At 41.2% G+C, this 17,259-nt stretch overlaps 1 protein-coding gene across 3 annotated transcripts in view; it reads left to right on the forward strand.

Moving 5' to 3' along the window:
* The window catches only part of TBL1X (transducin beta like 1 X-linked), a 365,710-nt gene that overhangs the window by 290,042 nt on the left and 58,409 nt on the right, over positions 1-17,259 (forward strand). For 2 of the 3 annotated variants that reach the window (XM_040423758.1, XM_040423759.1), the window contains one exon: positions 7,447-7,592. The exons of the other annotated variant lie outside the window; for it this stretch is intronic. In XM_040423758.1, coding sequence (XP_040279692.1) covers positions 7,447-7,592 — 146 coding nt within the window. The remainder of the gene's footprint in view (positions 1-7,446; positions 7,593-17,259) is intronic. 3 annotated transcript variants of the gene reach the window in all.

Below are 17,259 nucleotides of genomic sequence, written 5' to 3' on the forward strand. Positions count from 1 at the left end.
AGACGGATTAACTATATAATTTTTCTGTCACGTATGCAGTGCAGGTGTAACTCACACAAAAATTAGGTATATTTCACCCACAGAACTAACAGATTAATTAACTATATCAATTTCGCTGTCACGTATGCAATGCAGGTGTACCTCAGACAAGAATTGGGTATATGTCACCCACCGAACTAACAGACGGATTCACTGTATTTATTTCCCTGTCAGGTATGCAGTGTAGGTGTACCTCACAACAAGAATGGGAATATGTCACCCACCAATCTAACAGACGGATTAACGATATCAATTTCGCTGTCATGTATGAAGTGCAGGTGTACCTCACACAAAAAATGGGAATATGTCACCCACCGCTAGATTAATTATTATATTTTTTATCAGGGGTACAAAGCTGGTGTATTGCACCCACAAAAAAATCTTTATACTGTAGGTCACCCACAAAACAAATAGCCAGATTCCTAACTCTCTCCCTAAGTTCAGCTGCCTGCTTCCTGTCCCTGCAATACTCAGAACTGATGGACGGTGCTACAAGTGATCCAGCTTATATAGAGGCTCGGTCACATGATGTATCGGCCAATCACTGCCTTGCCATTATTACATGTGATACTGTCCCACATAGAAGACTTATCAATAAACTGCAGTCTTTGTGCTTGGACTCCCATATTATTGAATGGATTAGGCAGTGGCTGAGGGACAGACAAAAGAGGGTTGTAGTCAATGGAGTATATTCAGACCATGGTCTTGTTACCAGTGGGGTACCTCAGGGATCTGTTCTGGGACCCATATTGTTTAAAGGGCTTTTGTCACCCCCCAAAACTCATTTTTCATTTTTGGCCATATTAAAATCCTTATTGGACGACTATTCCCTATATAAGGCTCTTACCTTGTTCTGTATAAAAAATCGAGCTTTTAAAATATGCAAATGACTTCACTACCAGCAAGTAGGGCGTCTACTTGCTGGTAGCCGCTGCATCCTCCTATTAAAAAACCGCCGCCTCCTCCAGTTGATTGACAGGGCCAGCGAGCGCTCTCCTCCTCCGTCTGGCCCTGTCAGCATTTCAAATCCTGCGCCTTACGTGTCTTCATTCGTCGCAGGCGCTCTGAGAGAAGGACGCTCTCTTCCTCAGCACTCCCTCAGTGCGCCTTCGCCGATGACGTCACCTCTAAACCCGAAAGAGAAGACGTCATCAGCGCAGGCGCACTGAGGGAGTGCTGAGGAAGTGTTTGTTCTATTGCTTATTTCTCTGTCCACATCAGTAACATTGCTGAGGTGGATGCACGTGTTGAGTTTCATCCTTCAATTACCGTCAGCCTTATCTACTGTTAAAGGCTCTGACAGTTACAGGGAGAAAGCTGTAACAGAAAGGACACACCCCCTGATAAAGGGCACTCTCCCAGGTTTTCCAGTTTGAATTACATTTACCAGAGCAATTGGAGCATGGATTAGGAAAAGTTCTGGACGCATGTGAGGTACCGGACTGGTTCTTACTTTGCTAGAAAGAGATTGCCATGTACTATATGATGTCTGATTTTCATTTTTTTATATTAAACATAGGATAATAATAGGCGCCACTTCTTGGACTGTACTGATCACTTTACTGCAGTTACCTGCTTATATATACACAGAGGTGATATCATTACAGGAAGGATTAGAATGACAGATAAGACAGGATCCACCATTCACAGGTGATTGTCAAATCTTATCTATTCTTTTGTTGTACAATGACCTCTGTACAGGTCACAGAGCATGCCTAGAAAACTCTCCCATAGAAGTCAATGAGGTCCCCTCCTGTCCATTTTGTCTATGGCCCTTAGGGCTGCTGAAAAGCAATTTTTTTTATGCTGTGTAAATGCTGTTAAGAACAGCTCAGGCAAGATGGCCACCTCCATAATCATGTTCAGGAAATAAAATCTGGAATCAGTCAATAAAAATACACTGCCTGTCCAAAAGAAAAGTTGCCACCTGGATTTAACTAAGCAAATAGTTATGAGCCTCCTATTAGATAATTACTACATGGGCGATTATCTTTCAGCTGGCAACAAGTTATTTAACCCCAACTGGCGCAATGAGTTGCTTCTCATTTCTTAAACAACCATGCCGAAAGACACATCTCGTGGTCGTGGAAAAGATGTTAGTCTATTTGAGAAGGGTCAAATCATTGGCATGCATCAAGCAGAGAAAACATCTAAGGAGATTGCAGAAACGACTAAAATTGGGTTGAGAACTGTCCAACACATTATTAAAAACTGGAAGGATAGTGGGGACCCATCGTATTCGAGGAAGAAATGTGGTGGGAAAAAAATCCTGAATGATCGTGATCGGCGATCACTTAAACGTTTGGTGAAATAAAATTTTTAAAAAACCAGTAGAACTCAGGGCTATGTTTAATAGTGAAAGTAAGAGCATTTCCACACTCACAATGCGAAGGGAACTCAAGGTATTGGGACTGAACAGCTGTGTAGCCGTAAGAAAACCACTAATCAGTAAGGCAAACCAGAAAAAAAGGCTTTAATTTTCTAGGGAGCATAAAGATTGGACTCTGGAGGAATGGAAGAAGGTCATGTGGTCTGATGAGTCAAGATTTACCCTGTTCCAGAGTGATGGGCACATCAGGGTAAGAAGAGAGGCAGATGAAGTGATGCACCCATCATGCCTAGTGCCTATTGTACAAGCCTGTGGGGGCAGTGCTATGATCTGGGGTTGCTGCAGTTGGTCAGGTGTAGGTTCAGCAACAGTATGTGCTCCAAGAATGAGGTCAGCTGACTACCTGAACATACTGAATGACCAGGTTATTCCATCAATGGATTTTTTCGTCCCTGATAGCACAGGCATATTCCAAGATGACAATGCCAGGATTCATCAGGCTCAAATTGTGAAAGAGTGGTTCAGGGAGCATGAGACATCATTTTCACACATGGATTGGCCACCACAGAGTCCAGACCTTAACCCCATTGAGAATATTTGGGATGTGCTGGAGAAGGCTTTGTGCAGCAGTCAGACTCTACCATCATCAATGCAAGATCTTGGTGAAAAATTAATGCAACACTGGATGGAAATACATCTTGTGACATTGCAAAAGCTTATCGAAACAATGCCACAGCAAATGCGTGCCGTAATCAAAGCTAAAGGCAGTCTAACGAAGTATTAGAGTGTGCGACCTTTTTTTTCTTTTTTTGGTGGCAACTTTTTTTTTGGACAGGCAGTGTAGAATAGAAAAAAAGAACGTGTGTTACTATCTGGTTTTAACTGGCAGAAAAAAAAATTGGTGACACATTTCCTTTAAGGCCTTTTTCACACATCAGTGAATCACGGACGTGTGGTGTTCGTGGTCTCCATGGGCCGTTCATGTATCCATTGACATCTATCAGTGGTTTTCCATGAACCGTGGGAAGCATGGCCTATTTTTGACTGTGATCACGTACATTATAGTTAGTGTTGAGCGAATTGAAGTCCACTAAGTGGACTTCGATCCAAATTTCAGGAAAAATTTAATTTGCCGCCAAGCCGAATTTCCTCATGCTTCGTGGTAGTGAATCAATTTTCCCTGAATGGCAGTAAAAAAAATAATAATAATATCATACTAACCTCAACCGCATCGAGGCCTGAAGGGTAAGACTGCGTGTACACAAGACTATACATCAACCATTTGCTTGCAACGTGCCTTCCGCCATCTTGACTGAAGATTTAGCACGAAATCCTGTGCACGGTGACGTATGACATCACCAAGCCGGCCGGCGTGATGACGTCATAACTGGCCACGTGGGATTTCGACCTAGATCTTAAATCAAGATTGCGGCGGCTGTTCGCGAGCACATGGCTAATGTAAGTATGATTAAATTTTTAATTTTTTATTTTACACTGTGTTATTACTGTCTGATGCCACGATCATCAATCAACACGGCATCTGAGGGGTACAATGATGGGGAGCAGCGCAATTGCCGCTCCCTGTCATTGCACTCACTGCTTACAAAGAAATGTGCTTCCTGATGAAGTGAATTGTTTAGTAAAATTTGGCGAAGCAGCCAAATCAAATTTTTTTATATTTTATTTATCTCTAATTGTAGTCTATGGGTCTGTGAAAAAACACGGATGTCAGCCATGTTTGGTCTGTGATTTTCATAGATCATTGGTAGGAGAAGCTCTGGAAATGTATTTTCAGTCCAGCAATGCACATGGATATGGATGACACACAGAGGGCAAAAAATGTACAAACAGACCAAACATGGATCCTTCACCGATATCATCACAGGTGAACCACTGATCATCTTGTCACTGATGTCATCACGGACACATGACATCCGTGCTCTATTGTGTTTAATATCAGAACTTTTTAGTCTGGGAAATATTTATAGGAAATAAAATAGCTCATAGCTACAATGCGCTGTACATTACCACATCCTAATTTGTATTTTATTCTCACAAATTGCCCAGAAGGGTTTTTTCTTTTTCTTTTTCTTTTTTTTTTAGATTATACAGTGCTCAAGAAATATGCAAATCAAAACATAAGAACATGTTTTTGTTTGCAGAATGGTTTCGTAAAAAAAAAGAAATCAGACATATAATTACTTCCAATAGCAAGGAGGGCTGAGAGAAATGTTATTATAAGCAGATTAGTCTCTCTCTCTGGAGACCCAGAGTCAGTATTAATTTTCTATATCATGTTGAAAATAGGACTTCTAATAGTGACTCACACAATAAGGCCCATTTAGATCCACAGACGAAGAAGGCATTGTTCTGAGCTTGTTTTGTGAAAAATGCAACTGTCCTTAACAATGAACAAAACAACAATGGATGCGTCCCTTTAGAATTTTTCCACATGAGACACACCCCATAGCCCAAAGACGTATCCCACCGCCGTTGCCTTTTATTTATCTGTGTACACTAGAAAAATATTTCATTTGTTTGTTAAAATAGCAATGTATTGTTATATCATAAAAATTTCACTGCAACACGTTCCCACCTTTTAGCCCCCTAGGCACAGACACCTGAGTGCTCTTTTGGCATTTGTAGATCATGGGTGGGGGGGCTGCTTGCTCTGTATCTGTAATAATCCGGCGGACCAGTCACTGCAGGGAAATATCTGGTTGGCTCCAGCTTACGCAAAATCTGCTGTTTGTGGGGGTTCAGGAGACGTACCAGTAGTGATGAGCCGACCACACAATCCCCTTAAGATGTTTTAGGTTGATTATTTTAACATCGCATGGGCTCATTCACACGGCTATTGTTCGGCCGTTCCAAGAGGTACAGACCGTCAGCAAAACACATATATACATTACTAGTTAGCGGATCTATTTTCTGTTGTCTACTAACACGACAATGTTTGTACACCCCCTTTAGCATATGCTGACATTTACTCCATCCAAAATAGTAGTGTTATAATCCAGAGCTGCATCCACAATTGTCTCATTTGCTGTAGGAAACATCTTACCTGAGTAAAGGGCCATTTCCAATATCCGATATTTGGGCAGATTATTGCTAACAAGTATTCATATGAACACACTTTAGAGATAATCAGACCACTTAAAGATGCAGCCATTCAAATGCTCATTCATTGAGTAATGGGATTGTTGGTGCGGACACCTTAATGATCATTTCCCGGAAGCAGATTGTGGTGTCTAAATAGCACTTTGCTGCCCACAAACAATGAGTCTGTATGGGACAAGTATAGTATCAGCAATAATTCCTCCCCATACTGTTGAGGAGATCGCTGCATGTAATAGCAGCGGTCTCCTTCACTGACGAGCAGGCGATTGTCAGGAAGAAACGCTTCCCTCCTGACAGTCGTCTGCTCCATCAGCAGTGAGCAGTGTAAATAGGCCTTAAAGAGGACCTGTCCCCCCAAAATGCTATGCAGTTTGAAGCACCATGTTATAGAGCAGGATAAGCTGAACAGGAGATGTTACCAGTGATTGATAGCATTCTGTGTATAAGTGTGTATAGAGAGAGCTGTCAGTCATTGGTAACACCTCCCACCAGTACCGATAGCTGTTCACAGGAGGTGGGAAAAGCAAAAATATAAATGTATAAATGACAGATTTTACTGAATCTTTTCCTGCAAAACTGTACATCAATCTGATCAGCTTCTCCTGCTCTACAACAGGGTGCTTTCAGATTACATTGCATTTTGTGGTAACAGATCACCTTTAATAGGGTAATTTTTGTTTGCAGATGTTGTCCATATCACAGGGTCCTTCTCAAGGTAGAAACCTGGGAATGAACTTAAATAACTTTACTCCAAGAGTAGCAGAACGCTTGCTGGTTAGCGCACACCATTGTGGTAGGCTCCAAAAGCCCCTCAAACACAGAGCATGGTGGGTTACGGTGGGTTGACACACTTAGGGTACTTGCACACATTGCGGATTTGTATGCACAAAATGTGCTTGAAATCTACATTAAAAACACATTAAAATGCACATAAATCCACATTATTTGTCACGGTTTTGTTTTCTGTGTGGATTTTGGAGCGGATTTCATGTCTATGGGGAAAACTGTTGACGTGTTGCAGATTTAAAAATCCGCTGGGCAGTTCAAAGGTACAGCACCTGCAAATGAAGAGGGGTTAGAACATAATCCTCACCAAGTAACAACAGCCCAATGCAAAATAAGTAGCGTTCTTCCGAAGAGGTTGTGGTTCAGGTTTATCTCTACCAGCCCCACATAAGCTCCTATAATGCAGTTCTTATAAATGGCAAAAACCTGTCTTTATGACGCGTAATAAAGTTTCCACAATGTTATAGCCCATAAGCACCTACCACATCAATGTCCACATGCCGACTTTTCAAACTAGCCATTAGGCATTGATTTGGATGGTTCTTTTCATCCATAAAATGTCATTATGGGCAGACTGCACAGTTGTCATGGGGACATCAGAACAAAGCAGCTGCAGTCTTCATACCTACAACTTCCATCAGTGATGTCTTACCATGGTAACACTAGCTATAAAGAGGCTTTTATATAACCACATCACCCGTTCTACTTTAAAACGAGCCTTGACAAAGTGACGCCTCTGTACTGGGTCATGTGAGTCACCATAAATTCGTTAATTCCGATTTGCTAATCATGACTTTGTTCGGGCTCCTATCTCTCCAAGAGATTTCAATCAATTTACATTTTGCAGATAATTATGTTCTTATTTTCTGAGCAGACACAGCCATTTGAAAGCCATAATCACTGCCATCATGCATAATGCTAATAAAAGTACCGTAATGAATAAACGAAGTGTGTTTTCAGAAACGAAAATGTCACGTAAATTGTATGAATTTTATTAGCTACTGAAATCTGTACGTTAATGAGACAGTAAAATAATATATTGTGGTGTATCGAACCATGGAGAAGAATAAGTGCCTGGTTATAAATCTGTTTCTCTAGTGAGATGTTGTTATTTTCTTTAGTGCAAGGGTGTTGTGTTGATGAATATCATGGCTGCCGCTTCTTGTTTGCAGGTTTCTCTCACTCAGCATTTACATTCGGTATTGAAAGCCACATCAGCCAGTCCAACATCAATGGGACACTAGTGCCACCTGCAGCTCTTATCTCCATCCTGCAGAAAGGTTTACAGTATGTGGAAGCTGAGATCAGCATCAATGAAGTAAGTGGCTTCATTTTAAGCATCCTAATGACACAGCACTAATACATTATAACTACATTAGCTGCTGGAAGCGGTCCTAGACTTTCTTTTGGAACATAATGGGGAAGCAACCCATGAAAGTAACTATTTTGTGGCAAATTCACGTCAAACTCTAAGTAATGACAAGTGAATAAGAACATTAGTTCAAAACAATCTGTTAGAACAATTCTTAAAATGATTTCCTTACTTCCTTACAGTCTAGATAAAGAAATAGATAAACAGGACAGACAACTAGATAGATAGATAGATAGATAGATAGATAGATAGATAGACATACTCTTCAACATTGAAACTTTAAAACCAAGAAGCACAAGCTGTAAGGTTATGCAAATCAAGAAATTAGTGGTTGTTGTTAAGATCTGCAGAAGATCAAATTTTCAAGCACCTAGCTCCAATCTGCAACATAAAATTTTTTAACTGATTAAAAGCAAAGTATTCTTGCTGCATAAAACCTCAACAAATTAAATCATGTCACGTGGGATGATTATGCGATGCAGTTTGTCTACATGCCAGTTTTTGGCACTTGTTGCAAACTGAGGAGGACAGAACCCTTGATCTGAGAGACCTTTGTTTATCACTGCTGCAGATTGCTGTGAACCTAGGCCAAAATGTCAGCACTGTTCAATGTTGCATGTCCTGGTGGTTGAAAGAACAACAACAAACTGCAATGACAACAAAAGGGTGCACAGATGCGAACCTGTGCATGGACGGATCATCTGATTAGAAGGATGGTGCAGTGTTCCATTTTGTACTGCAAGTGAAATTGCATGTCCCAAGCCTAGGGTGACAAACAGTGGCTACACAAATCATCAAAAGACTTTTGCATGACACTGTGCTACGAGCCAGACCTCCAGCTACAAGTGTTCCATTGACTTTACACCACTACTCTCACAGGCTATCATGGTACACAAAAAGATGACAATGGAGGCTTTAATAGAGGTCTATTCTCTTCAGAAATGAGTCCCACTTTTCTCTCAGATGCAATGATAGCTAAGATTAGTCTGGAGATCACGTGGGCAACACCATGTAGAGGCCTTTACAAGGAATCATCCCAATGGTCCTACTCCCAGGATTATGGTGGGGGGGACATACTGTACGGTAGTCAAACTCCTCTAGTTTTCATTTCAGGTACACTAACAGCTCAGCGTTACATTGATTTGGTTGTGAAACCAGTGGTACAGCCATTTCTCCAAAGTGTCCAAGCAGAGGTTTTTCAACAGGACAATGCCGGGCAGCAGTTGCTTGTGTTACTGTGAGCAGCCTTCATGGCTTAAACATGCTACTATAGCCTACAGCATCTCTGGACTTGTCTCCCAATGAGTGCATTCAGTGTGGCAGAACATTCCCTAGACAACCATTAATAATTTCATTGATACCATGCCAAAGCATTTTTTATCATGTGCATATCATTAAAGTGGTTGTGCAGGCAGTTTATATTGATGACCTATACTCTGGATAGGTCATTAATATCTAATTGGCAGGGGTCCTATACCCAGAATGCCTGCCAGTCAGCTGTTTGAAGAGGAGGCTGTTTGAGTGCTGCTTCCTCTTCATTACACCGCCCATCATCTCAGAAGTCTTAGAGGTGCAGTATAATTAGAAATATTCGCTCTAATCACTTGAATGGAGTAATTACACTACGCCACTGCAAGGGAGACGAAGAGTAGTTTAATGAAGACAAAGCAGTGCTCACATGGAGCGCTACCTGCTCATCAAACAGCTGATCGGCAGACCTCCGCAGATCAGATATTGATCACCTATCCTGGGGATCGGTCATCAATATATACCATCTACACAACTCCTTTAACATGTCTATCGATCCTTTGATTTCAATATTTCCACAACTTTCCTTCCTGGTGTTACAATTTCAATGTTGAGGGGTGTAGATAGATAGATAGATAGATAAATAGATAGGTAGATAGATGGTTCTATGGGATACAGGGTCACATAATGTATATCTGCTCACTCCTATGTGTAGATTATGGGTACCAGGGAATTAAAGGAAACTTGTCAAGAGCTTCTTGTATCCTGAACCATAGACAGAATGAAATCCCAACAAGCAATGACAGAGCTGTATAATGGCAATTTGGGTGCCCAGTCAGTGCAGGAAGGTGTAATAGGATTGTTCCTATTACCCAGTCTGTGACCTCCCCTACTGAACCCTGTTCAAAATAAACACTGTGGAATGATTCCTCCCTATTCTTTTCCTACACCTTGAATAATCTTTCCCTGCACTTGTAAATTGTTTTTTTTTAGCACAATTAAGTCTTTCCTAGCACTGTCCCTATCGCCTGCTGACGTCTCTCCCTGCACTAAGTACACTGGAAAATGGCCGAATCCAAGATGGCTGAGGCTATTCATAGGGCTGTGACATCACAGGGCTGGCTGTCTGCTGATTGCCTGCATGCATGGCATTGACGGTGATCCCTCGTTCCCAGAGTCCCATGGAAATTCGACTTTGGTGCAAATCCAATTTTTCCTGAAATTCGGATCGAATTCCACTTTGTCAGCTTCGATTCATTCATCTCTAGTCGTGACCATGCCGTCTGAGAGGCTTTTCCCTGGGAGCACTGTGCTCCTAGGGCCTGATCAGCTCATTCATTGTGGTAGCCTCAAGCCTGCTAGAGGTTATCATACTGAGCACTGCGGCAGGGCTCCATAGGAACATAGCGAATAGTAAGTAAGGAACATAGGAACATAGTGAATAATAATTAATTGCAGTCTATAGGAGAAGCAGTCAGACGATTGCACATTTATGTAAGGGAATGTAAAAAATAAAGAAATATGTCAGTTTTACCACAAAGGTTTAACACCATAAAAACCAAACAAATGGTCTGAGAGGCTGAGTGTGGGAATAAGGGGATATGTCCTGAACTCTGGAAGACTGAACATCAACGTTATTAGCCAGAGTGACCAATTATTACATAAGAGGGAGAATAATAGACATCTCTTTTTATTTGAGTACAAAATGGGAATTGTAGTACATCTAACAATAATCTGTACACAGGGCAGATCCTTTTGGAAGATGGTGAAGCATGAAGGCTGGCACAGTGGCAAATAATGGCACTCTTTGTATGCTATCTTGCTAAGGTCTATCTCAGTAGAATCCACTGCGGTATTCAGGTTTTTAGAGTAATGTATGGCCAGGAAGTGGTTAAGTGTGATGGGTGTCTTAACAGTAATCCCTCACTAGCAGCAAAATCTGGTTAGCCATAGTCGCATGTAGATTCCAAGTTTTTCTTTCTCTCTTTCTTGCTGCTGAGGTAGTAACTTTCACAGAGATTGGTTAGTCTTTGGCTCCTCAGTCCTAAGGACAAGGGGCACATAGATTTGCTTCCTCCATCCTCACACACTAATCTACCCTCTCTCTAGTCGGGAAGTAGGACCAACCCACTTCTGCCACTTCTGAGAAGGCTAGAACAGGGTGATTAACCCTGTCCCTTCCATTCAAACTAGGCCATACGGGGTGTACATTACATGAAATGACATACCATTACAAACTATGTGTGAATCCCCCCAGTACTGGGGTACTGTATCAGCACATTTACAGCCAGGTTACCCAAGGCAGCTGACTCTCTCCAATGAAATTGTAATAGCATCCTGACAAATCAATGGAAAAAACACTTTGAGGAAGCTAGATGCAAAAAATCTGAAAAGTCAGACTGAGTTGGAGGGAAAAAAAAGGACATGAAAGCACAGATATTTGGCAGACGTTCACTATTGCTTCTGAGGACAGCAGAAGAAATTGGAGGAAGTATACAACATAGAAAAAGGGCATGGGAAGAAAGTATAACTAGCAAAGGAAATACTCAAGAACTAGCCATTGAGACCAAGCTAGTATAAAAGAGCTCAATTAATAGTGAACTGAGGGAATTTAGGATATGGGGTCTCTACCACATACTCCCTGCCCAGGCCATGTCTTCTTTCAGCACAATGTGTGAAAACCTCTTGTCCTACTCACAGGCTTCATTTGATTTACACCTTAAAGGGGTTATCCATAACTGATGAAAAATGTTTCATGAAAATCAGACCTCACATAGTACATCACAAACTATAACTAGAACCAGCCTGGTACCCCACATGTATACCGAGTTACCCCATTCATTGTTTAAATTGCTTTGTTAGATATATTCCAATCTGGCTTCTCAAGCGGCGTGTCCTTTCTCAGAGACTGTGTCCTTTGTGCTGCACTTCTTTCCTAGTAACTGCCACATCTTTTAGCAGAAGATACGGCTGGTAGCAGCTAAAGGATGGAAATGAGCATGTGCGACCACCTAAGCAGCAAAATAAGGAAATGAACTAACAGCAGATGGCGCCATTTACAGATATTTTATTGAATAATTGAGCGACTGCACTAAATCTAATCTAAATCTAATTAAATCCAATAACAAAAGTATTCAACCCCTTTAAATGGAATTGGTATTACTTCAGATTTATAGCTTGATAATGTCTCTTCATAGTCCCGCAGCACGGTTGGATATGGTCAGATATTATTAATCCCTGTAGATTATTTTAGTATACATTTGAATCAACATTACATTTAGATATCTGATATCCCATAGCTCTGACAACAAAGCTGAATCTTATCCTGGTAATTGTCTATTTTGGACCTGTTGTCTGGACAGCCATGATGACCTGAAACTGTAGATGGGCATTCTGCACGGGATGCCATTTATATTGTATGAGTCACATAACTGATTGCTTAAGCAGCCTACTGAAATATCATAGCAATGTCATTATGTCAGAAGAAAGGTTTCCGGCACGGTGATACTTTTCAGTAGAAACTTCCTCTTTATTAATGTAACATGAATCCATGTACAGACAAATCCTTACAACATGCGGTAGTTGACGCGTTTCAGACCAGTGTCCTTAGTCGTAACTCAGATTGATGCTGGAATAAGAGAATTTAAAGATCCCCCAAGCACTCCACTCCTACAGGAAGTGGGGGGTGGGGAAGTAAGAACAAAATCATCCCTCCAGCATCAATCCACCTGTTCCAAAATCACATGTGGGTTTAAAACTGGTGTGTATGCAGTAAGGTAACACAATAGGACATACATTAACATTGGTTATCAAACCGCAATGATAACCCCCAGGTTCATTGTAAAATAAGAACAACATACCAAACAAAAACAAAAAAAACGCACCCAAAACCCACATGATGTGAATAGAGACATAAAATGAATTTACAAAATACAAGTGGGTTTAGTACTGGTGTATATGCAGTGATGTAACCCAATAGAACATGTATAACATTGGTTATCATGACCCCCAGGTTCGTTGCAAAATAACAGCAACATTAAAAAATTAATAAATAAAAAAAAAAAAACACTATCACACACAAACTCACTTGATGTGAATAAAGACATAGAATAAATTTACAAAATACATAAGCAAAAATAATATAAAATCTGAAGTCAATTTACAAAAATACAATGGCGTTAAATCTGGCTATAAATCTTGGTTGTCCACAGATTACAATTGAACCAGTTACTGATAGAAATACATAAGTTCCTTCCTCTGGTTCAAACCTGTGGGCATCCTAGTATTGAGTCTGAAGATCCAGTAAGTTCCCCTTAATAAAATCGCTTTTTTTATGGTCACCTCCTCTAGGGGGAGAAAAAACTCTCTCAATAGCAAAAGCACGGAATGAGTTAACCCTGCGTTCATGTGTGTGAACGAAATGTCTAGCAGCATTGGATATATTCAATGCAGAACGGTTTGAAATGAAATTCAAATGCTCCAACAGGTGGCTTGATGCTGGAGGGATGATTTTGTTCTTACCTCCCCCCCCCCCCCCCCACACTTCCTGTAGGAGTGGAGTGCTTGGGGGATCTTTAAATTCTCTAATTTCCAGCATCCATCTGAGTTACGACTAAGGACACTGGTCCGAAACGCGTCAACTACCGCATGTTGTAAGGATTTGTCTGTACATGGATTAATGTTACATTAATAAAGAGGAAGTTTCTACTGAAAAGTATCACAGTGCCGGAAACCTTTCTTCTGACATGCTACATGGACTGCCTGTGTATTCCGTGCACGCGGAGCATTTGTAAAAAAGTGAGCTGGAATGTAACGTTTTGAGCAATGTCATTATGTCTGAAATTGCTGCTTGGCGCCCCCGAAGGTCGCATATTCTTTGCAGAATTGAAGTGGAAATAGAAAATCTATTCACAATGCACAGAACTGTATAATATAGGCAGATAATATAATATACAATTCAATGAGCACTTACACCCACTTCATATTTATGTATGTACAGCATATAGAGAGTGCTGGGGTCTACAGATACAAGACGACGCAGGACACACTACATCCACAGTAGTTTCATAAAAGAGGAGGGAGGGTGAGAATATTTACCATTAGGGATGGACCTTTTTCTCCTGATTCTCTTCCAAATGTCCATAGTGTTGCTAACCTTGAGGGAATGAGCAAAGTCACTGTGCTGATGTGTCTAGGATGTGCCCTCCTGTCTTAGGCTACATGCACACGACAGTGAAAAAAAACTGTTTTTCATGGCCATTTTGCATCAGTGTGTGCATCCATTTTCTGGCCGTGTGTCCGTTTTTAATGTCCGTTTTGCATCCATTTTGCATTAGTTTTTCATGGCCGTTAAAAACAGACATGAAAAAAGGATGAATTTGATTAGCAGTTATTTCTACTCCCACCCTTCTGAGAACACCCACAGGATGGTAGGCCCCCAGCTAAAATACTGTCCCCCATAGTGTAGGATTTTTTATAAATTTTTTTGCTTCCCCCAGCTTTAATAATGCCACCATGTAGACCCCCTGGTAAAATAATGTCCCCCATAGTGTAGGATTTTTTTTTGTTACTGTCCCCAGCTTTAATAATGTCCCCCATGTAGGCCCCCAGGTAAAATAATGTCCCTCATAGTGTATGATTTATTTTTTTACCGCCCCAGCTTTTATAATGCCCCAATGTAAGCCCCCATCTTAAATAATGTCCCCCATAGTATAGAATTTTTTTTTTTTTGTCCCCAGCCTTAATAATGCCCCCAATGTAGGGCCCCATCTTAAATAATTTCCCCCATGGTTTAAATAATGCACCCATAATGGTCCACCGCAGTTTTTTTTTTTATAAAAAAAAAACTCACCTTATCCACTTGCTCTAATTTAGGCAATAGCTTGGATGCAGTCAGCAAATGCTGTGTCTAGTCCCTGGAAGTAGGGTTCCTACCCCATATATTATAGCTCAAAATTACTCCAGTGACTCAAGTAATTCTTCTTGAAATGTGATATTTTTATTTGATTTTTATGCAACAAAGTTGTGACGTTTCGGCCATCACGGCCTTTTTCAAACTGGTGCCGCTTTTGGAGAGCTTGTAAAACTTGGATAAATGATGGCTGGATCTTGTCAAATGTGCTGCTGCACTACCGGAAGGTGCCATCCACTTGCTCGCGCTGCAGCAGTCTCTTCTCTCTTCACTGAACAGGACCTGCCGAAAGACCTGCGATGTGCGTGATGACGTCACTGAGCGCTTCCACGTGGTTACGTCACCACGCATATCGCAGGTCCTTCGGCAGGTCCTGCTCAATGAACAGAGAAGAGACTGCTGCAGCGCGAGCAAGTGGATGATGTGATTTTTTTTTTTACTCCTAAATGGCCATATAGATAAAGTGGACCTGTTTTTAATGGCCGTTATACTGGTGCACTCCTGTCAATCGGCCATTAAAAACCGTCCCATTGATTTCAATGGGGTCCGTCCGGCGGGGGAAACGGCCAAAAATAGGACATTGCTATTTTTCGACAGACGCTATTCACTGGCCTTTAAAAGAACGGCCATGTGAATAGCCCCATAGACTTTCATTTGTGCTAAAAATGGCTGTGTGATGGCCATTACTTAAACGGCCATCACACGGCCATTATTCACTGTCGTGTGCATGTAGACTTAGAGAGAAGTTATGTTGCAGTAAAGTTTGCTGCACTACTTTAGGGCCTTCTTGATGCAAAGTGAAAGGGGGGGATCGTTATTACGATCTTTCATCCCCCAATCACTTTAAATATTCGTCCCGGTTACTGGCCCAATCCTGAGACACTTTAATAGAGCCCTCACCTGATAAAACCTTAAAGATCTCATTATGAGTTAAGTAGATCTATTACAATTTGGTTCTGTATTGTCCATCATGCTGCCAGTGTAAACAGAGCCTTAAGGTGGATGTAGTCGGGCAGATAATTGGGCATTTGTCGTGAACGAACACCTAAATGGGCAGCCGATCACCCAATAAACAAGCAAAACGCTCGTTCATCGGGTGAAATGATCATTAGTGCAGACACATAAATGATCATTTCTGGGCCCAGAAACAATGCAATGAGCACATGCAACTGTTGCAATTGGTGGTCGTGTCCATTACTATACAGATTAAACACCAGGGGGTTACATTATAATGAAGAGAATATCTCACAACTGCAACATTTTTGTAAAATTTGTGAAATTAAACTACACAAGTAACTAGTTTTTAATGCTGAATTATCTTAAAATAACATTTAATGGAGGCATATGCCCTTTGATCAAACCGTATATCTCGGATGGCATCCGGTCGTGTGCAAGAGGCCTGCGGCTAAAAAAAACTTGAAGCTTAATCTACAGTGTTCATCCAGAAAAAGGCAAAAAACGCATGAAGTACTGTATCTGCCAATGGCTTCATCTTAGGGTTCGGTAACTGAATCAGATTATGTCTTGCTGGTGTCAGTTGTCTGTTGTAAAGGCCCTATTATACTGCCTGATGTTCAGGCAGATTATTGCTAACGACCATTCATGCAAACAATCATTAGCGATGATCTGCCAGTGTAAAGGTGCCGCCAATTACCCAATGAACGAGCGAAACGCTTATTCATTGGGTATTAGGATCATTTGTGCAGTCACCTAGTGGTGTAACTAGATATGACTTCTTCACAACCCCCACTCCTGTGTCTAGTAAAGATCGCTCTCTCAGACAAGACCCAGCAGCCTCTCTCTGTCTCCTACAGTGTTTCTGTATATAATTTCATTGTATAAGGGGCCCTGACAATAAAATGTTTTAGTCTTCCTCTTGGGTGGGTCCCTTCTGAGTTCCACCCACAAAGCAGCCACTTTCCCTGCTTACACTACAGCTATGCCCCTGCAGTCACCTAAGTCCTCTTTTGCCAGCAGCAGATCGTGCCATCTAAACAGCACTCTGCTGCTGGCAAACAATGAGTCTGTATGGGGACGGACTATGGCATTAGTCATCATCACTCATTCCCACACTGTGAAAGAAACCACTGCATGTGAAGCAGCAATCTCCTCCACTGACAAATAGGCAATGGTCAGGAAAAAAAGCATCCTCCCCAACAATCGTCTGCTCCATCGGGCCATGTAAAGGGGCTTTTAGTCATAGGCAATAGCAAGTAGCTTATAAATAGCTCATATAGGGGGCTGTGTAGATTTACTGCACTTTCCATTCAACTCAATTATTATCCTTGCTATACAATTCTGCGCTCAAAAAGAGATCTTTAAAAACTAAGTGTTTTGTTTTCCTCATTTAGTAATGTGATTAAATTCATAGAGGCAGATATAATCAGACTTTAAGGGCAGAAAATGTATGTTTGTGAAAGAATACTGTTTTCTTATCAACTGGAGCACTATAAT

This window comes from Bufo bufo, chromosome 3 (assembly GCF_905171765.1).
Source record: "Bufo bufo chromosome 3, aBufBuf1.1, whole genome shotgun sequence".
In the NCBI taxonomy this organism is placed as follows: domain Eukaryota; kingdom Metazoa; phylum Chordata; class Amphibia; order Anura; family Bufonidae; genus Bufo; species Bufo bufo.